This window comes from Physeter macrocephalus, unplaced genomic scaffold, assembly GCF_002837175.3.
Source record: "Physeter macrocephalus isolate SW-GA unplaced genomic scaffold, ASM283717v5 random_106, whole genome shotgun sequence".
In the NCBI taxonomy this organism is placed as follows: domain Eukaryota; kingdom Metazoa; phylum Chordata; class Mammalia; order Artiodactyla; family Physeteridae; genus Physeter; species Physeter macrocephalus.
In genome coordinates, this window is record NW_021145389.1 from 87,708 (window position 1) to 111,327 (window position 23,620).

Here is a 23,620-nt window from a genome sequence, read left to right on the forward strand (position 1 = left end):
ACACACACACACACACACACACACACACACACACACACACACACACACACACACACTGGGTCACAGATTTCCCACCTGTTAAATGAGTGGTTAACGCTCATCAGTGATTTCCAAGTTTTTACTTGGGGATGCTGTATTTTGAAAGATTGGTCTGCTAAGCATGCTGAGTGAATCCAGTACTACCCAATTCATTTCCTCATTTTAAAATGTCGGTCAGAGCTCCCCTGTGGGTGGGTGGAGTGTGGCTCTGAGCCTCCCTGACACCAGACAAAACAACAGAAGCTTCCATAGCGCCGAGTTTCCCAGAGGCTGCTCACCATGTTCTGGGCACCTCCAAGGACCCTCCGCTCGTAGGGCCCCTTTGCTGACCTGAGGCCCGGCTCCTAGGGCTGCGCTCCAGCTTAGCCCCTGCTCTGGTGAGCAGGGCCCTGGAGGGGTGACCTTTTGCCCCCCTCTGCAAGGGCCTTTCTGTTCCTCATTGTTTAGCCATGACAGGGCAGTGGTTTGGGTTTTTTTTTTTTTTTTTTTTTTTTTTTCCTGTCCAAGAAGATAAACAGGCCTCAAGATTGCTTAAAGGAGGGCTGGCCTCCTTCGCCCGCTGCCAGCAGCTCGGGCTAGAGTCAGAGCAGCAGGAGGAAGTGTAGGGAAGGGGATTCAGAGCGAGATTCAGACAGGAAAAGACCCTGGATGGGAGGCCGCCGGGCAGTGGCCTGGGAACCCTGGGGGTCCAGCTGCCTGCCTTTGTCCCGGAACCCTTGCCCCATGGGTGGAGAGAGAGCCCAGACTTGGCCAAGGCAGGGCCCTTTCCCGTCAGGTCCTTTGGGCCCTGACAGGAAATCCTCCCCCAGGCAGGGCAGGCGCCCTGGGCTGCACCACAGAGGGCTGCCACGGCGAGGGGGGGCGAGGGGAGGAGGAGTCCTCTCCCCGCCAGGAGCTGCCGGGCCTGTGGCTCTCAGGGCCCACAGGAGTGAGGGGCTCCCCCTAGTTACCCCTAGGGTACCTGGGGGGAGGAAGCCCACGGTGTGCAGGGTCCTTGAGACCTGTGCCCGCCACCCTGGGGGGCAGGGTCTCGAGGGAAGGAGGTGTGACCCCTCCCTGCCCTCAGGATGCTGTCTGGGCGCGGAGGCTGCCGACCGGGGTGCTCAGTCAGAACGCGAGGCACAGCGGGCTGCGGGGGGACCGGGGGGGCAGTTAGGCGCTCCGCTGCAGCTAATGTGCAGTGGAATGGTGGCGCGAAGGGGGCTGCAGGAAGTGCGATCCTCTGGTTTCGGGGCTCCCCCAGCCTTTGATTGCTAGGTGTCCTCCACGGGCTCCCCCAGGTCATCTTGCTCTGGCCTGCGTGCTGCTCAGGTTTGCTCAGCAGTGGAGCATGGGAATCACTTGGGCAGGTTTCCTTTTTTCTTTTCTTTTCTTTCTTTTCCTTTCTCTTCTTTTTTCTTTTCTTTTCTTTTTTTTAAACAGTACAGCTTCCTGGGCCCACCCTCTGGGCTCCTGCCCCTTGGTTGCGGTGGGAGTGGGCATTATAATAGACCCCCGCCCCAGGGGCTTTGGACACAGGCAGTGACCCCCACCCCCAGCAAGTGGGAGGAGCCCCGAGAAGGGGCTTTACTCCAGGAGCAAACAGGGAGGGAGGAAGTATCAGGACTGAGTGAGTGTGTGTGTGTGTGTGTGTGTGTGTGCATGCGGGAGCAGCCATGGGCATATCAGCTTACAGTCCCGATGGGGATGGAAGTTACTTTTTAGGCTCTGGGTCATGCAGAGTGGACCCCACTTCCCTTGCCAGCCTGCATCTCTTCCAGCCTCCTTAGAGCTGCCTTCCTGGGGTTTGGCACCAGGCCCGGGGTGAGGGTGTGGGTGAGGGATGGGCCTCAGGGGCCGATCAGCATGGAGGGTGCACCTGTGTTAGGGCTTGGTGTCCCTGGTGCCAAGGTTGGACCCCTCCAGGAAATGATACTGCAATGAAGCCCACTGCTGAGATTAGTGAGCCCTGCACACCTAACTATCAATACACGCCAGGCTCTGGGGTGACAGCGGACAGTCACCAGGCAGAGGAGGCAGCTCGGCCAAGGGCATGGGGGCAACAAGAGCCACAGATCGCTCCCCAGCCCCTGGGGGTCATCCCCCTGATGCTTCCAGCTGTTGGCGCCGAGCTGTGTGCAGCCAGGGTAGGTCTGCCAGGTCGAGTGGGGCAGGCAGCTGGGTCTCCAGACCCACTTGTCCTGGATGCAGGGACCAGCCAGGGGCCCACCTGCCCCTGACTCCGGCAGTCATGCCTTCCTGGTGGTGCTGTGGAGGGGGAGGGGAAGGCCAAGTGACAGCCTGCCTCCCTACAGTTCATGTCCTCTGACCCCACGGGTTGGGGGGCGATGCTCTGGAGCGTGAACAATGTCACAGCATTGGTCCCACCTGAGGGCTGGGAGCCATTATGGGGCAACACCCAAGACAGCCTGGAGATGGGTGCCCTGCTGGTATAGGGGATCTGTGTGGGGTGCAACTACATCCACTAAGTAGGGCACCTGGAGCACATTGACCAGCTCCTGGCACCCCATAAGTGCTCCAGAAATGTAACTATCATCATCAACAAATATTCTTCTCCTGAGCCCAGACTCTGCTGTGGGCCCCATGTTGGAAGCTGAGGGTCTAGAGGTGATGAGGTCGTCGTTTCTGCCCTTTGCATTGCAGACGTGTGTCTGTGTGTGTGTCTGTGTGTGTTATGTGCACAGCTATACACACGTGTGCATGCAGATGTACCTGCGAGGGTGGGAGGACAAGAAGGTACCCCATTTCAGCACAATGAGATGATCGTCAGGAGGGCATATTCAGTGTTTAGAGAGAGCCCAGAGCAGGAGGAACCTGAATCAGCCTGGGGGAGTCCGGGAAGGCTTCCCAGAGGAGGCAGCACTCAGCTGGAAGGACAGAGGTATGATTACCAGGTGCAAGAGGGAAGGCGAGGCAACCTAGGCACGGCTGATTTGTGCTGAACTCCGCCGTTCGCTGTGACCGAGGCCACCCCTTCTAGGAGGCTTCAGGGCCTCGCCTCTGCCCCATGTGGTGTGAGGAGCTGACCCCCCACTCCGGCCAGCTGGTTCCACGTCTCCGCCTGCAGACATGAGTGTGCTACACTGAGGGAGGAGGAGGAGGAGGTGAAAGAAGGCAAGGACTATCCCTTCTTCTACCTCTACCCACCCCCCCACCAAAGGGAGAAGTCCTCATGTCAGTAGAGCCCCAGCAGGGAGAAGGCCAAACACTCGCAGGACGCAAGATGGGGATCTGGGCATAGAGCGTAGCAGGATCCACGGGTGGCCATGCTAATGGCTGTCCTCCCCTTCCCCATTCCAGGCTGTGTTTATCCCCTATGTCCCGGAGCCCGGAAGCTCGTGCCGGCCGCAAGAATACTACAACACAAGGATCCAGATGTGCTGCAGCAAGTGTCCACCAGGTGAGGACAGCCACTGGGGCCCTTGCCCTCAGCCTGGCTGGGTCCCTGTGGGCCGGTGCCTTGAAGGGAGTGGGTGTGTTACGGGGGTTAGGGGGTCAGGGTCATGGCCCTGGACTCTTACTGAGCTCCCACTGCTTCCATGAATCGACCCTCTGCTCCCTCTTGCTTCTGGGCCTTTGCACGTGCTGTTCTCTCTGCTTGGTGCGCCTCCCAACTCCTTTCCCCTGGTCTACTCCTGCTTGTCGCTTAGGCCTCTGATGTCTCCCTCCTCCAGGAAGCCTGCCAGCACTGCCTGGGCAGATCTAACTCCTCCTTTGCACTCCCACTGGCCTTTGGCATCCCCCATGGCAGCAGCTCTTTTGACATTGTGTGATCCTGGCCTGGATCTCTTTTGTTGCCCCCACTGTGTGCTCCTCAGAACAGGGACTGTGGCTTGTTCTCTGCTGAATCCCCAGCACTCGGCGCAATACCTGGCACATAGCAGGTGCTCAGTACATATTTGACTGAATCAGTGACTGCTACCCATTTCACAGATGGCGGATCTGAGGCCTAATCCCAGCTGGGAGAGGCAGGTGGCCTAACACCTGGTGCTGTCCATCCATTCATTTGTTTATAATTTATTCCTATAACGTTTATAAAGCATTTGCTAAGGGTCAGGCACTGTTCTGAGTGCTGGGAATACAACAGAGAGCAGGGCAGACAAAATCCTCGCCCTCGTGGATTTTGCATTCTAACAGAGGCCTAGACAAATAAACCAGTAGAAGAAACAGACATATGGTCTGTGAAGGAAACAAGGCAGGCGAAGGCAGACAGAGACAGAGTAGGACATGCTGTTCTATATGGGGTGGTCATGGAAGGCGTTTCTGAGGAGCTGACACGTGGGCAGAGACATGCAGGAGGTGAGGGAGTGAGTTATGCAAACATACGGGGGGGAACAGCATGTGCAAAGGCCCTGAGGTGTTAGCTTCTTTGGTGAATGTGGAGACCAGCGTGTGCCCTAGAGTGAGTAAGCAGGGACCATGGTAAGGAGTTTAGATTTTCTTCTGCAGGATCCAGAAAGGCATTGAAGAGCTTTGAGCCTGAGATGTGGGCAGGCACATATGTACCTGTCACCTCCAATGGCCATTTTAAGAGACCCCAGGGGAAGTGACTCTTCTTTCTTCTGTTAACCGGTAGGGTCTCTGTAAGAAGTTACTAGATTAGCACAGCAGTGAAGGTGGCAGGATAAGAATGGGGACAGGCAGTCAGAAGAGAAACTTCTTAAAGGTTTGCCTGGGTGTTCTCCCATCCCCTGGCATACCTTCTCTGGAGGCCTTCAGGAGTCCCATGGCCTCATCCTTGATGGGATACCAGGGATGACTACTACTGCCTTTTTTACCTTTCCCAGCTGGAGAATTTCAGCCAATTATAAAGAAGAAAGGAACCGGCAAACCAGTTCTAACTAAAGTGTTATTGACTAATAATAGGCACTTCCAGTGGTGGAATTCCAGGCACCTGAAAAGAGCAGAGAGGAAGATATTTTATGAGCACTGCGGGGTTCAGAGATGGCGTGACAGCTGGTACATGTTAGATGGGAAAGGATGCGGAGTCGAAACTCCATCAAAGAGCCTTCCCAGCCAGACCTCACAACTCTGGGGCTCTGGAGGACAAAGGATGAGCCCAGGGTCCCGGCAGAACCCCCCCAGCCCTCCCCTCCTCCGCTGAGACTCCTGGCCTTGCTTTCTCAGGCTACCGCGTACAATCCTCATGTAACAAGACCTCAGACACCGTGTGTGACTCGTGCGAGAGCAGCACATACACCCAGCTCTGGAACCTGGTCCCCGCGTGCTTTAGCTGTAACTCCCACTGCAGCGCTGGTGAGTCGGCCCAGGGTGAGGGGTGGTCGGTCCTGGGCATCCTGCCCTGGCCGCCATGCACTCCGGCCCCTTTGCCTGGGAGCTGGCTGGCATTATCCCAGACCTTTGTTTTCGTGCCCCAGGGCACAGGTGCAGCTCTTTACTTTTTATCAGCGGCACTGCCCCTGTCTCACCGAATCCTCTTGAATAGCCCCTTGGGGCAGGCAGGCCAAGGGCAGCAGTGGGAAAATGGTGCCCGTTTTTAGAGTTGAGGACGTTATGCTTGGGAAAGCAGGCGTGCTCGTTCATGCCGCGATGGAGGCTCTGCGTCCAGCAGTCTCTTGGCGCCGTCCTGAGGGCGGTTCAGCGGTCTGCTGGCGATCAGAGCTGTCTGGGGGTGGTGGGGCTGGGTGGGAAGACAGAGTGGGCGTGGCAGTGGGTGGGGCTGGTGGAGGCAGGAGTGACCCTTGGCTGTCTTCTCGCTCCTCTAGACCAGTTGGAAACTCAAGCCTGCACAACAAAACAGAACCGCATCTGCACCTGCAAGCCGGGCTGGTACTGCACCCTGGGAAGGCAGGAGGGGTGCCGGCTGTGCGTGCCACTGCGCAAATGCGGCCCTGGCTTCGGCGTGGCCAAACCGGGTATGGGGCCGGGGCCAGAGGTCCTTGGGGGCCCCCTCGGGCCTCTCCTTCCTTGGAACATCGTCAGTGGCGGCCAGGTGCCTGGTACCCATCTGTCCAACCATCCCGATTCATTCTTCCCTCTGGCACTCCCGGTCAGGCACCTCCTGTGTGCTGGGCCCTGAGGATCCAGAGATGGGTCACGTTAAGCCCCGGGCTACTGGAAAATCAGGTGGCGCCCCAGGAAGACACAGTCACTAGACTTAGTTAAGGACGAACCGCCCAGGTGTGTGTGCGTTCGTGTGAAAGGGGAGAGGTGCAGACCGAATTCCTCAGGCCCCTCATTCTTCCCCGAGGGCTCCAGTTCCCCTAGGGCCAAGGCGCACCCGTTCCATGGAATATCTGGGTTGGTGACAGTTTCTGATTTTTCTTGAAGGAACTGCAACATCAAATGTGGCATGCGCTGCCTGTGCCCCAGGGACGTTCTCCGACACAACATCATCCACGGATACTTGCAGGCCCCACCGGATGTGAGTGGCTGAATCCTCTGCTTCTGAAGGAACAAGGAGGGGCTGTCCCTGGGCGATCATGAGGCCTAGAGCACAGAACAGCGTGCCGTGGTGGCCGGAATCCCCCCAATTACTCCCTCGGGTTGAGGCATTGCCGAGCCCTGTTCAATGCCAGGACTGGTTTATCTGACAGTGCGTGGGTCCCTGAACAGACAGCATGGTGAACAAGAGTTTTGCCCTGGACGTCAAGACTGGGTGGGGACCTAGGGGACATAAGTCTTGAAAGAGGGCGTGGCGCACGAACCCGCTCCCCTAACCCAGTCGCTGGGCCCCTCGCACACTGGCCCAGCTCTCACGAGTGAGCCCGGCTGCCCTGAGCCATTCAGTCCCCCGTTGCCCCTGACCAAGCCTCCTCCTCCCCCAGCTGTAGCTCGGTGGCCGTCCGTGGCACCTCAGAGATGGATGCAGTCTGCACATCTGTGCTCCCCACCCTGCAAGTGGCCCCGGGCCCAGCCCTCACAAGATCCCAACACATGGAGCCGACTCCAGGGCCCAGCACAGCTCCAAGCACCTCCGGCCGGCTCCCCATGGTCCCAGGTCCTCCAAGTTACCCAGTTGAAGGGCGCAACACAGCAGACATCTCTCTTCCCATCGGTAAGTCACAAGGGGGCCCATTCATCCTGCCTCCCTCCCCCGCTCCTGTCTTGGAGTCTTACAAGAGCTTGTTATGGGCCAGACCCTGTACGCCATCCTGGGATGTAGGGAGCGTTGAGACTTGCCTTCTTCCAAGACTTACTAATGCCACTAAGAATTACTGGGTGGGGAGAGGTAGGGTCAGCGTTTTACGTGAAAGTGGAGATGGTCTTCTGGTTGCCGTTTCCGACGAACCCATTAGGCCTTGACAGTGGGCTGGGCCAGGTCACCTCATGGGCTTCCCTTCTGGGGTTAGGACTACATCAGGCCAGAGGGCTCAAACTCGTGGCCCTTGGGCTGAGTGTGGCCTACAGACACGTTTCGTTTGGTGCACGGATTTTGGTTTGTTTTGTAATCAAATTTGAGAGCCTCTGCACTGGGCTTGCCCCTCGCCTGCGATGACCCCAGTCATCTTTGGTTGTCAGCTGACCTGCCTGGTCCCTGGTACCTTTGAGTTTGCTTTTTGGAGCTGGTTTGAACTTCTCTTTTCCTTCTAGGACTGATTGTGGGTGTGGCAGCGTTGGGTCTGCTAATAATAGTCCTGGTGAACTGTGTCATTGTGACCCAGAAAAAAAGTAAGATTCCATCCTTCCTTCATCTGTCTATTTACACATACATTCAGGAAGCTTTTCTGGGGCACCCCTCTGAGTCCAGCACTGGGCACAGCCTTATGGGTCTGACAGAGCTGGGTATGGCAGTCCCTGTTCTTAGGAGCTTAGAGCCTGGGGTGGAAGGCATTTCCACTAACTTATCTACTAAAAGGCAACATGCCCTCAGGGCTATCCAAGAGGGTAGAAGTCCAGGATTCTTGTCTGGGAATCCTGGGGCTTCAGGCCTTCTGGAGCACGTGGCATCTGAGCCGGGCAAGATTTTGATGGAGACATGAGTGCAGGAAAGAAAGGGCATGCAGAGCAGGGGGCATGGTACGAGCAAAGGGGGGCAGGCTGAAGAATGGTTGGGGGGCTGTTGAGGGCTGGCTGGAGAGTTGGGTATGGGGGCTTCTGTGTACCTTGTCTGATAGGTAATTGCTCCCCCCAGGGCTGGGCCTACTCCGACTGCTTCTATTTGGGCCCCGTGATCCCTCCTAGTTAGAACAGATGTGACCTGAGGAAGTCCCTCTCTCTGACTTGTCCCCTCTGTCCTCTTTGCAGAGAAGCCCCTCTGCCTGCACGGAGACGCCAAGGCGGTGAGTGCCCCTCTGCCTTCCCTTGTCTTCTTCCTGCTGGGCTGGGTTGTCCCGCGGGAAGCAGTGAATTCTCTAGGTTGGTCTGTCCAGCGTCAGGCAGTGTGCAGAGCCCTGGGAGGCTGAGAAAAGGCCAGCCAGGGTCTGTCGCTGGGGCTAGTAAAGGTGACTTGAGTGTGAAAGGCCACATCAGGGAGCCGGAGGGGTTAGTGGTGTCAGTGGCAAGCCTGTGGTCGTGGACCCATGGTGTGACCTTGGACTGACATGAAATTGCTCATGGCTGTTTCCTCACCGTTAAATGGGGACAGTGTCTCAGCCAGCTTGCAGGGCTGTGCCTTTCACCCAGCTGGCAACAATTCTCAGCATCTCCATCATGTTTACAAAGCACTTCCTCATGGAGCAGTGGTTTTCAAACTGCGTGCTAGGGTACCCGTGTTCCACAGAGGGTCCTGCCTGGGGGGGTCATCTCTGGGGTTGAGGTTAAGACTAGGGATCTGGGCCTGGGTCCTCCCCCAACTTCACCCTCTGATCACTTTTATGAAGTAGAGTCTGTGCAGGATTTTTGCTAGAAACAGAACACCAACATAGTATTTCATCAGTTCTCCATCAGGAAGGCATTTGGCTGCAAGTAACCAAAACCATTAGGGTGACTTAAAAGGGCTTTATATTCTGTCGCACCACAAAGTTGAGGGGTTGATGGCTGCTGGAGTGGTTTGGTTGCATCCTTCTGTGAAGCCAGCAGGACCCCAGGCTCTGCCGTCTTTGGTGTGTTGGCTTTTGTTCTCTTGCTTGTGGCCTGTTTCATAAGATGATGATCACCACTGCATATGTGACCTCCAGATTTGAGGCAGGAAAAAGAGGGGAAATGGCCAGGACAGCCGTGGTGCCTTTTACAGGAAATCAGACTTTCCTAGAAGCCCTGGGTAGACTTCTCCTTCTGTCTCATTGGCCAGATGGGTATCATGTGACCACCCCTAGCTGCAAGGGAGGCTGCAAAAGCGGGTGCTTTGCTTTCCTAGCCTTTATGATAGAGGAGAACGAGGGAGAGGGCTTGGAAATGGTTGTGGGGTGAGCCAGTACATGGTGTCTGCTGCAACCCTGCACCAGGTAGGCAGGGCAGGTTTTTATATCCAGTTTTACAGATGAGGCAACAAGAGTCCAAGGAGTTCCCTCCATGTCACCCGTCCTGCTGGGGCAGGGTTTCTCAACCCTGCCTGCTAATTCTTTGTCACGAGGGGCTGTCCTGTGCATTGTAGTCTGCTCAGCAATATCGCTGGCCTCTCCCCACTAGATGCCAATAGCACTGCCTCCCAGGAGTGAGAACCAAAATGTCTCCAGACATTGCCAAAGGGCCCCCAGAGGACAGGATCACCCCCGGCTGGGAACCACTGTGCTGGGGTAAAGCTCAGTCCTGGTGGCCCAGTGCCTGAGGTTTACACAGGGTTTTGGACTTGGTAGGGACCAGACTGATTTCATCTCCTGATTGTCCTGACAAGAAAAGAGGTACAGAGAGGGAAAATGACTTGCCCGAGGTCACACAGCAATATGTCTCTGGACTCCTGGCCCAGTGCTCTTTGACCTGCCCTATGGTATTTCAGCAGACAGAAACACTGGTTTGGGAGTTCAAACTATTTCCCAGTTCCCCGGTGTGTGAATGCCACTCTTTCTTTTTTCTGGCTTCAGTTCAGTGACACTGACCGTTGCTGCCTGGTGGTCCACAGAGCAAGTGCACTCTCTAAGCTCCACCCCGGCACCCAGCTGCCACTTTCTCTTTGCTGACCAAGTGTTTCCCAATACTGGGTGCAGTAAAGCTGTCTCAGGTGTGGCCTGGAGCCCCCGCTTCCCCTTTTCCTTCACTGAGTTTTGTCTTAACTGAATGTGAGCGACTCCACTGCTGTTTGTTGAGTGCTGTTGCATGTAGAGCCCAGGGATGTGCTGGTAACTGGCCCTCCAGGTGGGAAAAAAAAAACACCCCAAAACCCTGATTTGTGGAGTTCACTCATTTCTGTGTTATAAACGCTCCCACCATGGCCAATTTCAAGCTACTTACTGAATGTGGAGCTGGGAAGAAACGCACACAAGTCTGAGCTGGTTCCAGCACCCCACTGGCTGAGCCCCGGGCCAGGCTCTGCATCCTCACCGCCCCCTGTGAGGTACACAGTGTCATCATCCCTATTTCACAGATGAAGAAACTGAGACTCAGGGAGGTTCAGGTACCTGTGTAAGGTTAGGCCACTTGGCGAGTGGCAGAGCCCGGGTTCGAAACTCAGTCTGAATCTGCAGGGCTTGTCTTTACCCACCATCCTGTTCGCCCAGGGCAGATGTTCAGAATTGTTCCGGGCACCCCCTGTCCCCAGCAGGGACTGCCCTCAGAGGCTGGTCCCCTTCCCAGGTGCCCTTCAGTCCCCGGGCTCCCAGCCCTGCCCTCAACCCCATGCTCAGCCTGCGCCCCACTCCGTTCCTCATCCGGCTGGCAGTGGTCCTGCTAACGGCGGCCTAGTATAATGCTCCTGGCCCAGGCCACTGGGCCTGAAAGCACGGTGACTCAGCACTTCCCTGTTCCTCCTTGTAACGCCAAGGCATAGCAGGACGGTGGCTTCCCTTTGTTCAGAAAAGCCCAGTGTAACCACACGTGTGAGCTCACCCACAATCACTGCCACAGACACGCTCACACAGGCTCTCGTTTCATAAAGAGGGAGAATGTTCATGCGCTGCTGAACGTGGGCCAGGCACAGCACTGAGCGTTGTTCAGTCTCACAGCCGTGCTGTGATACAGGCAGTATGATTATTGCCCCAGTTTTACAGCCCAGGAGTCTTGGGCTCAGAGAAGTTAAGTACCTTTCCCAAGGTCACACAGCAAATGGGTGGCCTGAGACACAGACTTAGGGGTGCCTCTCTTCACCACCTCCAGCACACAAGCTAATTGCACCACTCACAGACATGCACACGTGCTCCCTCACACAGAGACACACGTGTGTGCACACTTCAGACACCCTAACACCTATACCTACAGGTGTATGAATCTCAGGAACACACGCTCACATATGCAGACAGCCACAGGCTCAGGCAGCGGCTTTGCCGGGGTCTCTGCTTCTGCCCATGGCGGGGCCAGGCTGGGAGGTGAGGAGGGCCGGCTGGCATCCTGTTTGCTCAGTGAGCCCCCTCAGGGCTTCCTCTTCCTGGGGTCCCAGCCCAAGGAACAGGACTCAATACATCTGTCCCACTCAGAGCCTGCCTGAACTTTGCGACTCGTGGCTTTTGGGGGAGGGAGGCAAGCTGTGACCTTTGGGGGTTTCTGTTCTGCCCGGCCCTAGCCACCAGCAGAAAAGTGGGACGCAGGCTGAAAAGCCCCTTCTCCGGGGCGTGTGAGAATGACATTTGGATGTTCCCCCTCCCCCTCCCTCTCCCCTGCCTGTCCAGGCTCCGAGCAGGGCTGGGGGTGGGGTCCAATACCAAGGTCAGACCATCTGAGTGAAGGTTCAGCATGAACTTGAAATGCCCTCCATTCCTCCAGAGCCAGGGGTGGTGAACCAAGGAGGCGGGACTGAGTGGGAGGCACGCAGTCCTGGTACACTGAGCTGGAGTGTGCACTGAGCCACGGACCCGCTGTGTGACACTGAGCAGGGGAATCACCCTCTCTGGGCCTCCGTGGCCTCACGGGGACTGCCTGCAAAGGATCCTTCTGGCCTGGAGTGAGAGTCTGTGAGCTGACCTCGGGATAGGCAGGGCTCAGGCAGGGCTGGGGGCTGTGGGGACTGGCCTCTGTGTCCTTCCTGTGTCCTCCACCTCTGACCTCACCTCCCTGACCCTGCTAGACTGCATCCCTCCAGCACTTACTCGCCTCAGGTCTCGTTCTACCCTGGACCCTCTCATCCTGGGCAGGCCAGGGCACTGGGTGAGAATGTGGCCCCTCTGTCTTGTTTCTGGAATCCAGTGATCGCCCAGAATCCCAAGGCAAGGGCTTGTGCACCTGTTCAGTTAGTGCGGACAGGCAACCGCCTTCGAGTGAAATTTCCAGGGGTTCCCAGCATGGGTGTCTGGAAATGGGGCGCCTTGTCTTGAGCCTCTGGGGCTGAAACCCCAAACACCCAGGAAGGGTGCGTAGGTTTTAGCCCAGATGCACCACGACGTCCTAACCCCGTGACCTTGGGCGAGTAACTCAACCTCTCTGGATCTCGGTTTCCGCATCTGCAAAGCGAGGATAACACTCGGCTGTTGGAAGGATCAGTATAGCGTCTGGAGAGGCTTCAGCACGGCGCTTGGCATTGGATGGAGTCAAGCGTCAGCTAATATTTTATTATTACTGTTGCTGGGATTTGCGTTTTATGAGAAAAAGATGGAGAGTCACAGAGCAGCTTGGGGAATGCAATCTGGAAAGTGTTGCCGAGACGGCAGGGCTGAGGGTCCTAAATGAGAGGACTGCCGTCTACACTGGATTGACTGACTGAACACAAGGGCGAGCAGACGTTTTCTGGAAAGGTCCAGACAGTCAATATTGTAGGCTTTTTGGATCGTCTGGTTTCTGTCATGTCTCCTCAATCCTGCCATTGCAGTGGGAAAGCAACCACAGACACAACATAAACAAATGGGTGTGGCTGTGTGCCAATAGAACTGTATTTATGGACACTGACGTTTGAACTTCACATAACTTCGTGTCACAAGATATTCGTCTCCAAATATTTTTTTCAACCATTTAAAAATGTGAAAATTATCCTTAGCTCGCAGCCTGTACGGGAACAGTGGCAGGCTGGGCTTGGTCCGTGGCAGTAGTTTGCTGAGCCCTGATTTGACAAACCCTTGACCAGCGCTACGGTAGAACAGGCACTATTCTGAGCGCTTTACAAAAACTCAGCCATTTAATCTTCACAATAACCCTAGGAGGTAGGTTGTTATTCTTTCCTTTATAGATGGAGGAACAGAGGCACAGAGAGGTTAAGTAACTTGTCCAAGGTTGCAGAGCTAGTGAGTGATGGAGTCATGATTTGCACCCATGTGGTCTCGTTCCAGAGTCCATGCCCTTGGCTGCTAGGCTGAGCCGCATCTCCCTGTGCTGATGGGGTGACCTCAGGAAAGTCACTCTCCTTCTCTGGGCCTCTGCTTCCTTATGCAAAATGCGGGTGAAAATCCTGCCCCACCTCTAAGACTGTTTGGTGAACAGGGCCACATGGCCCCTGCCCTCTTAGGGCTCACACTCCAGCAGGGCAGCGATGCTAATCACAGAAGCCACAGAGAATTACACGTCCTAAAAGTGCCGTGTGTGGAGAGAACGTGCAGAAGTGCCGTGTAAGCTGTGAAGTGCTGATAGTGGTGAGAAGGAAGAGGGGGCGAGGAGCCGGCTGATGGGCTGACCGCTCTCCCCCTCCCGCGTCTCCCCATCCAGCCGCATCTGCCAGCCGACAAGGCCCGAAGCACGCCAGGGCCCGAGCAGCAGCACCTGCTGAGCACGGCGCCAAGCTCCAGCAGCAGCTCCCTGGAGAGCTCGGCCGGCGCCGCGGACAGGAGGGCGCCCACCAGGCCCCAGCTGCAGGCGCCGGGCGTGGAGGAGGCCCCGGCCGGCTGCGGCAGCTCAGGTAAGAGGCGGGGGCCGCCCTGGCTTCCTCGCCCGCCCCCTTCCCCAGTGTGTTTCTTCCTCATCTCCGTCCGAGCTGTCTCTTCCTGGGCCTCCCCTGCAGGATGAGGCCTGAGCTCCTAGCAGGACACTGGAAGCCCTGCACCACCGGCCTGGGCCCCCCCAGCCTCCTTCCCTCTCTGCCACCTCAGGTGCAGCTGAGCCACAAGCTTCTTTCTGTTCTCGGAACCCCCACGTCCCTCCCACCTTGGCCTGCGGGTTCTCGCACCAGGAACACCCCTCCTTCTAGACCATCTCAGCTTATCCTTTGCGTCCCCAGTCTCCAGGCAGGGAGTTTGCCTATATATTAGAATACATATAATATATAATATGTAAAATAGCATATAACAACGTTTTATGGTGTAAATATTATATATCACTATATGAATAATACATTGACATTATATTGATACTATATATGACATATGTAGCATATAATATATTGTATATTAATATTGTATATATAAATGTTATATTAATATATTAACTTATACATTAATGTTATATATAATATATATAGCATATAACATATTATATGTTAATATTATAATGTCATAATTATATATTTATTGTATATTATGGATGTTGTTATATATTATATTGTTATATATTGTATTAGATAATATATTATTTTATTATTAATATATTATTAGAGTATAGATAATAATTATATTGTAATTATATATTATATTATTTTTACAATATTAATACCTATTATATTTCCTCATCCTATCAGATGAGGAAACTGAGTCTCAGAGAGGTTAAACTGCTTGTTCAAGGGCACAGCTAGTGAACAGGAGAGCCAGGAATCACGCCTGGGCTCTCAGGGTCCAGAGTCAGCCTGGAAAGCTGAATGAGGAAATGATGTCCCTGGGAATCCCCTCGCTGTGCCTGTAGTCCGGTCCCTTTGGGCCTGAGGCGTCAGGACTGCGGATCCCACGTGGGGTCTGGAGAAGCCCATGCCTCGTTTACACAGTCTGCATTTAGCCCTGCACCTGGTCTGTGGCCAGTGGCACCCCTGGTGGGCATCTGCAGTGCCCACATTGGAGGAGGCCCCTGCGGGGGTCCCCCAGAAAGCCTGGGGCTTCCTTGGGCGTGTTTTGTAGTGAGAGGCCAAGCCCGCTGGCCTGCATCTCCCCCTCTCACCTGGCAGCGCTGGCTGGCGGGTCAAGGAGTGACCGTGGCCTCGGTTCATTGCCAGATGCCCTCCCAGTTTGAGACTGGTGCCCTGAGACTCTGGGCATGCTCCTTAACCCCGCCAAGCCTCAGTTTCCTGTCCTAGAGATGAGCACGGCAGCTCTTTGGCAGGGCTGCGGCAGCGTTCACTACCTGCCTCCTGACTCAGGCAGTGGGCTGGGGCGTCCCACTTCTAGTTTCCCATCATCACCCACCCTCATCGGTGTGATGTCTTGTCAGTGCCCTCACCCCAGCCTGAGAGCTCCCCAAGGAAGGGACTGGGTCAGTGCCTGGAACACAGCAGGTGGCCCTAAACGTTTGTCGAATGAATAAATGCGATCCGAATGTAAAGCTCTTGGTCTTCTTCTACCTCTTAGATTCATCTTTCCGCTTTCTTTGCGACACCTCTTCCACACGCATCCTGGTGTGGCTTCCTCCTTGGGGAGCCCTGACCGTGTCTGCCCACCCCTCCTGCCCGCTGTCTCTTTTCTGTTCCTTCCGCGCCTCTCTGGCCTCTGCTCTCCCCTCCTCTCCGTCCCACCCGAGCACCTCTCCCCAGTGTGAAGGGGTAAACCTCAGGTCTGTGACCCCTCCTGGTCCCCCGTCTGCCCCCGCAACGTCTCGTTCACAGTGTGCACGGCCTTGGTGACTCTGGGTGACATTTGGGTGTTGTGGAGGCACAGGGTGGAAAGTTCCTTCCGGCCCCATGATTTCAGCACCCCACCTCCACCCCGCCTGTTCGGGGCTGCTCTGAGCAGAGCAGCTCGCCAGCTCCATCCTCCTCCCGGGCTTCCCTGGAGACTGGAAACAAACTAGACTGGAAAACAAACAGCCAGTCCTCCCGGCAACCCCTGGACACTCAGGTCGCCATAGTAACATCAGCAACAACCATCCTTTTTGAGGGGCTATTCTGTGTCCGGCCCTTACATTGATCTCCTCAGCTTATCCACCATTTAGTCCCTCACTAGTTAGGAAACTCAGATGCCCACAGGGCTGGGAGGGGCGGCGGGGCTGAACCTGTGCCCTGAAGCCCTTGCTGCCAGTCGCATTCAGGTCTGTGGGTCCTGCATAGCCCGCTGTCCCCCATCTGGCTCCCAAGGGAAGCTCTAAATCCAGATTTTTAAAATGTAAACTCCTGAATTTTAAATGTTGGCAGCTAATTCACTTAAAAACACTACCACTGGGCTTCCCTGGTGGCGCAGTGGTTGAGAGTCCGCCTGCCGATGCAGGGGACACGGGTTCGTGCCCCGGTCCGGGAAGATCCCACATGCCGCGGAGCGGCTGGGCCCGTGAGCCGTGGCCGCTGAGCCTGCGCGTCCGGAGCCTGCGCTCCACAAAGGGAGAGGCCACAACAGTGAGAGGCCCGCGTACCGCAAAAAAAAACCAAAAACCAAAAAACACTACCACCACCAAGAGCAGAACGCACCTGTGGGCTGGATTTTATTCATTCACACGTGTCCCTGTTATAGGCACTAGGGCCACAGCAGGAAACAGTCAGAAAGGCCCCACCCTTCTGGACTCAGGGCCTGGTGGGGGAGAACCCAATGAGGACTCCAGAAATGGATTGCACAGTGGGCGGAGCTAGGGGCTCTGGAGATTATAGCAGAGGGAGGGACACAGGGAGTGATGGATGGGCGGGAGTGAACCTCCTTTAGAGAGGGAAGCCACAGAGGCTTCTTGGAGGAGGTGGCCTCTAGGCTGAGGCCCAAGTAAAGGAAGGAGCGAGCTATGGGAATAGGGAAGAATGTTCCAGGCTGAGGGAGCAGCCTGTTGCAAAGGCCCTGAGGCTTGGAGGGCTCAAGGAGCTGCAGGGAGGTGAGTATGGCTGGAGGGAACCCAGACAGGATCTCAGAGCAGCAGGAGATGGGGTGGGGAGAAGGAAGGCACCAGGTCGTGCAGGGCCACATAGGCCATGGTGAGAACTGTGTTTGGAGCAGCCAAGAAAATGATCTGGCTCTGGCTGCTGGTGGAGAACAGACTGCAGAGGGGCCAGGTAGAAGCCAGGAGACAGGTGGAGACTGCACTAGTCCAGGGAGTGGATGGAGGTGCAGGCGGTATGCAGGAGGTGGTGAACTTGAAGGCGGACCAGGTGGGAATTGCTGGTGCATTGGATGTGGGGTGTGAGAGAAGATGGGTCCAAGGCTTTGGGACTGAGCATCTGGGTGGATGGCAGGCGTGAGAACTGAGATGGGGAGGAGCAGGCTGGATGGGATACGGGGGTGGAATCAAGCTGAGGTACAGAAGACGTGGTTGGATATGTGGGCCCAGCGTGAACCCCTGCTTCAGTGAGCCTGTCACCCCGTCTCTAGGAGCCATGCAGGCTCCGGAGATACGGCAGAGAACAGGGCAGAGTAATTCTTGCCTCAAGGGGATGGAAAGGGTCATTAGACCCGTTGCACAGCTGAGCAAATGGAAGCTCCAAGAGTTTAAGTGACTTGGCCGAGTTCATGGAGGCAGAGTAGGGATCCAAACCCAGGATCGTCAGGCTGCCGAGCTCCGGGCATCCTGGCCTCAGTGATGAGGACAGACTACGCCCCCACCACACCCCATCCTGGAGTCCCCGATTTATGAAACCTTAGAGGCAGCTCCATGTGAAAGGAAAAGATCCGCTGTGAATGAAGACAAGTTCAGGGTCAATGTTTAATTTCCATAAAGGAGCGAGTTCCAAGCCCTTTGGTGTTGGTTCCTTGGCATAGAGATGACGGGCCAGTGACAGGGGTCTCGCCTTTTCATAGCTGGTGTGGCCAGGGCTGCTGATGCCTTGCTGCGGTTTCGGGAAGGTAGTTCGTCTTTACTGCTTCACCAGGACTCTGTAATGTACCCTTCCTGTCCCGGCTCACTTCGGTTCTTTGTGGGGAGCGTGCTTTGTCCTTGGAACACCTTCGCTTGCTTTATATAGTTGGCTCCTCCCATCTGTGGGGTGACTTGGGCGGGGTATTCTTACTTGACAGGTGAAGAAACTGAGGCACACAAAGGTTCACGGGACTTGCCCAAGATTACACAGCAAAGCTGAGCTAGAACAGGGGCCTCTTGGCTCCTGGCCCAGGGCTCTTTCCCCGCATGTCTTAGTCTGCCTCTCGGGCAGGAGGCAGGCTGTGAAGACACCCCCCCACTCCAAGGCCCCAGCTGACCACTTTCTCCCGTCTTGTGTTTAGCAGAGGCATCGTCTGGTGGCCACGGGACCCAGGTCAATGTCACCTGCATCGTCAACGTTTGCAGCAGCTCTGACCACAGCTCTCGATGCCCCTCCCAGGCCAGCTCCACGAGGGACACAGACACCAGCCCCTCTGGCTCCCCGAAAGATGAGCAGGTCCCCTTCTCCAAGGAGGAATGCCCTTTCCAGTCCCAGCCGGGGGCTCCAGAGACTCTGCTGCAGAGCCCAGAGGAGAAGCCCCTGCCCCTCGGTGTGCCTGATGCCGGGATGAAGCCCAGCTAACCAGTCTGGCGTGGGCTGGGTCACGGCCAAGGTGGGACCAACCCCTGGTCCTTCTAGGCCCCTCCCCCGCAGGACTCTGACTCTTTCTGGGCCAAATTCCTTTAGCAGCTTCCACGGCCTCAGCCTTCCTCTCACCTGCAGGCAGAAGAAGGAGGCAGGGAGAGTCGTGGTGTGTCCTGTCATGGTGTGTGTCTCTCTTGGAAGGCCGGTGGACACGGATGTGCTGGGCAGCCTGGGACAAATCCCCTGCCTCTCTGAGAGCTGCCCGCTCCAGCTGGTCCTGCGTGCTTGGTTCCTGGAGCCCTTGTCATTTTTGGTTTTTATTTTTCTTTTAATCCCTGGGCTCTACCCGGCTCTGGCTTCCTGCTGGGGAGGAGGGATGCTGCATGCATCATCCTTGGAGAAGGGGCAGTGGGGAAAGAGCAGGGCTTTAGCCTGAATGTGAGACTGCAGGATGGTTCCAATGGGGGTAGTAGGGGTGGGTGTCATCCATCGGATGGTTCTGTGCAGGGAGCGGGTGGCAACCCCTGTAGGGGACAGGAGCCCCCCAGGTTAGCTCAGGACTTTTGGAAGCACCACCTCCAAATCCACTCCTGCTAGCTCCATCTCGTCGAACCATGGGGTGAAAACCAGATGCCCAGAGCGCCCAGGCAGGCAGCCTGAATGAGGGCTGTGACCTGGTTAAGATGGCAAACCTCTAACCGGAAATCTTCCAGTTTTAACATGTGGCAATTTAAAAACAAACAAACAAATAAAACCATTAGCTACCATGTGGGTAAACAAGCCAACAGTGTAACAAAGCCAAACGCAGAGTTTGTATCCTCTGCCTCTGACCTTCACTCCCGTTTACCCCCAGTTTGAGCTTCCCCTCCCCCACTGTCTGGTATGGCGCTCCAAGGCCACACCTTTTCCTGCCAGGGAATTTCAGGAACTGGAGATGACTGAGGCCCTGCAGCCATCTCCTCCTACCTCAGCCTGGACCTTCCTCCTTTGCCTCCCAAGGGGGTGCTCCTGTTTCTCCCGACCCCCTCCCACTGTTCTTGGAGTCCCAGGTCCCCGTGGAGCCTCGGAGCCACTTTGGTACTGTGCCCACTGAGATCACCACTGAGTGGTCGTGAGATGCTGAGAGCCAGTCGTGCGTCTGCGTGTCTGTGTTGTGTGTTGTGGTTCTGTGTAGCCCATGTCGTCAGATCAAATGGCCTGCCAGAAGCAGCCGAAGCTAACACTTTTGCCGAGGGATTCTTCCCCATTAAGGAGTCAGCCCACTCCCCCCAAACGCATGCCCAGGCCCTGTAGACAGTGGACAAGTGTGGCCTTAACCGGATTCTGGAAGGAAGGGGGATGGGGCCCTCCTTGAGAAGACTGTTGGGTCCCTGATACTTGGATCCCTTGTTGAAAAATTCCACTGGACTTGAACTTGGCAGCTGAACTTTTGGAGGGTAGGAGAAGCCCAGCCACTACCATGGAGTTTAGAAAGGCTTCCCACTCTGGAATCAAGACGTCCCTCTGCCAGGACTGGCCAGGGTCTCCAACCACATTGGACCCTTTACGGCCGTGGAGCACTTCTGCCCCCTGGTGGACCGTCCTGGGAGGACCTCAGGCCTCATTGTCATCACCCCGGCAGAACAGGGATGAATTGGAAGGAGACTCCTTCTGGGTGTGGCCTCATTTTGTTGCCAGAATTGCCACCAGACCCTTGGTCAAAACCCACCAACCCTTCCCTTGAACAGGAACTAACATACACCTTTAAGTCACAGGGTCTGGACACAAAGAAAGAAGCTATAGAAAGAGGGAAACAAAAACTGGATGGGATCAGCTAAAACCAAGATGGCGATGAATCTGACCTCTAGGAGACCCTGAGTCTCATTCTACACTGATTTTACTACATTAGCTACTAAATGACACACCTACAATGGCTGTGACCGGAAGTCACTGACCAAAAAAAGGACAGAAAAGGGATGGCACCCCATTTCTAGGAAAACCCTGCCTCTTTCCCAGAAAAGTAATGCATTTGCCTCCCCATCATTCGTCTCACTCTAACCCCCATTGTCCTTACTCCTTAAAAGCAAATCCCTCTCACCATTAAGGCGAGAAGTGCATTTATGAACTAAGTTCCTGCTTCTCCATTCCCTGGCCATTGAATAAATCTCGTGCTGCTCCAGTCTCAGCTTCGGTTTTGTTTTTGGCTATGCGAACCCAAATGGAAAAAGAACCTTCCCTGCCGAGGCAGCGGGCCTCAGCCAGGCTAGGGCCTAAGTGGGGGGTCCATTCGACCTAATTTGGTAACAGTTTTCCAGCTTGTGGCCTTGTGTTGATCCCAAGACAAGGAGAGTTTGCACTGTATGTATCCCAGACAGCGTTCCTGCTTATAAATAAACCTTTCGTTTGTTTTACACATTGACTGACTGCTGGCTCTGTCTTCGGGTCTGAGCTGGCGTATGTCCGTGGTCCTAGTGCCTGACACCAGTGTGAGGGGGAGAATGGGTCATGGCCACTGGAGTCTGACAAGTCCAGGCTGTGGCGGGACCCCAGAAGCACCCGCATTACAGCTGAGAGCCCGGCTGTGCCCTCGGGCCCGTGAACAGTGGGAAGGCAGCTCTTTGTCCAGAGCCGCCCAGCTGGCCTCCAAATATGCCCTCATCACATGCCCCGTCCATCACCTTGGTCTCCTGGGCCCTCTCTTAGGGTTGCGGTGGTCTCTGCAGGTCTGCTTGTTCATGTGCTGTCCCTCCTCACTCAGGGGAACAAGACTCTGGCCTCCAGGAGGCCCCAATCTCGGAGACACCTATGAGGCCCATCACTGCGTGCTCAGACTGTAAGCAGGTAAGTTAGGGGGTCCTTGGAGAAAGAGAACCAGGGATGGCTTTCTTTTTTTTTAAATTAATTAATGAATTAATTAATTTTTGGCTGCGTTGGGTCTTTGTTGCCGCACGCGGGCTTTCTCTAGTTGTGGCGAGCGGGGGCTACTCTTCATTGCGGTGCATGGGCTTCTCATCGCGGTGGCTTCTCTTGTTGCGGAGCACAGGCTCTAGGCGCAGGGGCTTCAGTAGTTGTGGCACGCGGGCTCAGTAGTTGTGGCACGCGGGCTCAGTGGTTGTGGCACGCGGGCTCTAAAGCGCAGGCTCAGTAGTTGTGGCACACGGGCTTCGTTGCTCTGCGGCATGTGGGATCTTCCCGGACCAGGGCTCAAACCCGTGTCCCCTGCATTGGCAGGCGGATTCTTAACCACTGTGCCACCAGGGAAGTCCAGGATGGCTTTCTTGACAGAAGAGAAGCCATTTTTGGCTTAAGCTGTTTTGTGACCTAAACCTGGCCACAATGCTTGCCCTTGAACAGGTCTCAGTAATCAATGATCTGGAGCAAAGGAATGATGAAACAAACAATAGTTGGGCAAGAGAAGTGGCAATAGCAAAGATAAGGTATCGGTTGAAAAGGCTCCCAGTTCTGTTTCAGTGGTGAAGATTAGCCTGATGCCGTCAACCACCAGATCACCTATGGCCTGAAGGATGAGGATGTTGACCTTTTCTGACCCTCGTGACTTCAATCCACTAAAGCTTGGACTCTGCCTGCTGCCCAAGCCCCTTCATGTATATGCATGTACACTTAGCTTAAAACTTCCCCAGGTTTGCTGTTCGGGAAGACATTGCTTTGGGAGAGACCCCCGGCGTGCTCCTGACTTACTGCAAGTAATCAGAAATCCTTCCTTCTCTTGATCTTCGGCTTCTTCAACGCCCACCAAGAGGCACACCCAGTTTTGGGGTAACAAGATGAGCACAGGGCCTCTGGGAGCAGAGGAAGACCCCAACCACAGCCAGGGGATCAGGGGAAGGGCTCTGGAGGTGACCTCTAACCTGTTCCTAAGGCATGAACAGGAGTTGTCCAGAATAAAGGATTGGGAGGAGGTTGCGGGCAAAGGGGTTTCCTCATGTCAAGGCCTGAACGGGAGAGAGACCCTGGCCCCTGAATTCACTCAGACTCCTTCCCTGTTTTCTGTCACTCCCTCACCGGACCCATCTTTATTCTTGGTGATTTTCTGGACCTCCTCTTGATGCCCAAAACTCAGCCTCTGTGCACCGGTGCCAAATCGAGTCTTGGAGACAGAGTTTTGGGTGAAGTAGAAAAGAATAGCTTTATTGCTTTGGCAATAAAGGCAAAGGGGGACGTAGTGGGCCTGTGCCCTCAAAAACTGTGTGTCCCTCCCTACCTGGCGTGGGGAGGGGGATTTGGTGAGGAGTTTTATAGCAATGGTTTAAGGGTGGGGTTGCCAAACCACGACCTTCTCTGGAATGAAGAATGCTTCATCAAGTCGTTAACATCTTCCATTTGTTGGAGGTTTTAGTTCTGTAGAAGAGCTCAAAGCTCTTGCTATGTGCGTCCCTTTAGGCGGAACCAGGACCCTGCACCGAGGCTGCACTATTGTTTCTTGGCGGCTCCTCCCTTGTCTCCGAATCCCCTCCCTTCCCTGATTAGCAACTGTTCGAATCTGCCCTTTGGGACTCAGGGAAGGTCATGAAGGCTGGAGTCTATTCCCTACCATCAAGAAACGAGGGACAGAGAAAGGCTTCCGTGCCCAGGAGCCCCACAGGGTCCTGCCTGGGTTCACTATTGCTGCTGTAACAAATGAGACAAACTCAGTGGCTTAAAACAACACAAGTTCATTCTCTGTAGTTCTGGAATCAGAAGTCGAAAATCAAGGGGTCACCAGGGAGGCTAGGCTCTAAAGGAGAGTCTGTTTCTGGAGGCTCTAGGGGAGAATTCGTTTCCTTGCCTTCAGCTTCTAGAGGCACCTTCATTCCTTGGGTTGTGGCTCCTTCCCCCATTTTCAAAGCCAGCAGTGTAATACCTTCTGTAGTCAAATCTCCCTCAGCCTCCCACAAGTGACTACGTTGGACCCACCCAGGGAATCGAGGAGAATCTCCCCATCTCAAGATCCTGCCAGGTTACATTCACAGATTTCAGGGATTCGGACGTCAGCGTCTTTCTGGGAGCCGTTATCCAGCCTCCCAACCTCCACCCTCCATACGCTCTTTTAGAGAGACTATCTCACACCCTGTCTTCTCTCCTCAAGCCTCTGACCTCACCCCACCATTACCGTCAGCTGGTTACCTGGCTGCCCATTTC

General features: G+C 55.2%; 1 protein-coding gene across 3 annotated transcripts in view; it reads left to right on the forward strand.

The window, feature by feature from the left end:
- Window positions 1-20,869, forward strand: part of TNFRSF1B (TNF receptor superfamily member 1B) — a 37,662-nt gene extending 16,793 nt beyond the window's left edge. Inside the window, exons 2-10 of one of the 3 annotated variants that reach the window (XM_024125577.3) lie at window positions 3,340-3,439; window positions 5,167-5,295; window positions 5,766-5,915; window positions 6,331-6,424; window positions 6,828-7,057; window positions 7,594-7,671; window positions 8,248-8,282; window positions 13,660-13,849; window positions 18,219-20,869. In XM_024125577.3, coding sequence (XP_023981345.1) covers window positions 3,340-3,439; window positions 5,167-5,295; window positions 5,766-5,915; window positions 6,331-6,424; window positions 6,828-7,057; window positions 7,594-7,671; window positions 8,248-8,282; window positions 13,660-13,849; window positions 18,219-18,499 — 1,287 coding nt within the window. In that variant the 3' untranslated portion in view covers window positions 18,500-20,869. Of the gene's footprint in view, window positions 1-3,339; window positions 3,440-5,166; window positions 5,296-5,765; window positions 5,916-6,330; window positions 6,425-6,827; window positions 7,058-7,593; window positions 7,672-8,247; window positions 8,283-13,659; window positions 13,850-13,951; window positions 14,042-18,218 lie in introns of those variants that run through there. The other 2 variants (XM_024125579.3, XM_028483998.2) reach the window with 2 other exon arrangements.
- Window positions 20,870-23,620: the final 2,751 nt, after the last annotated feature.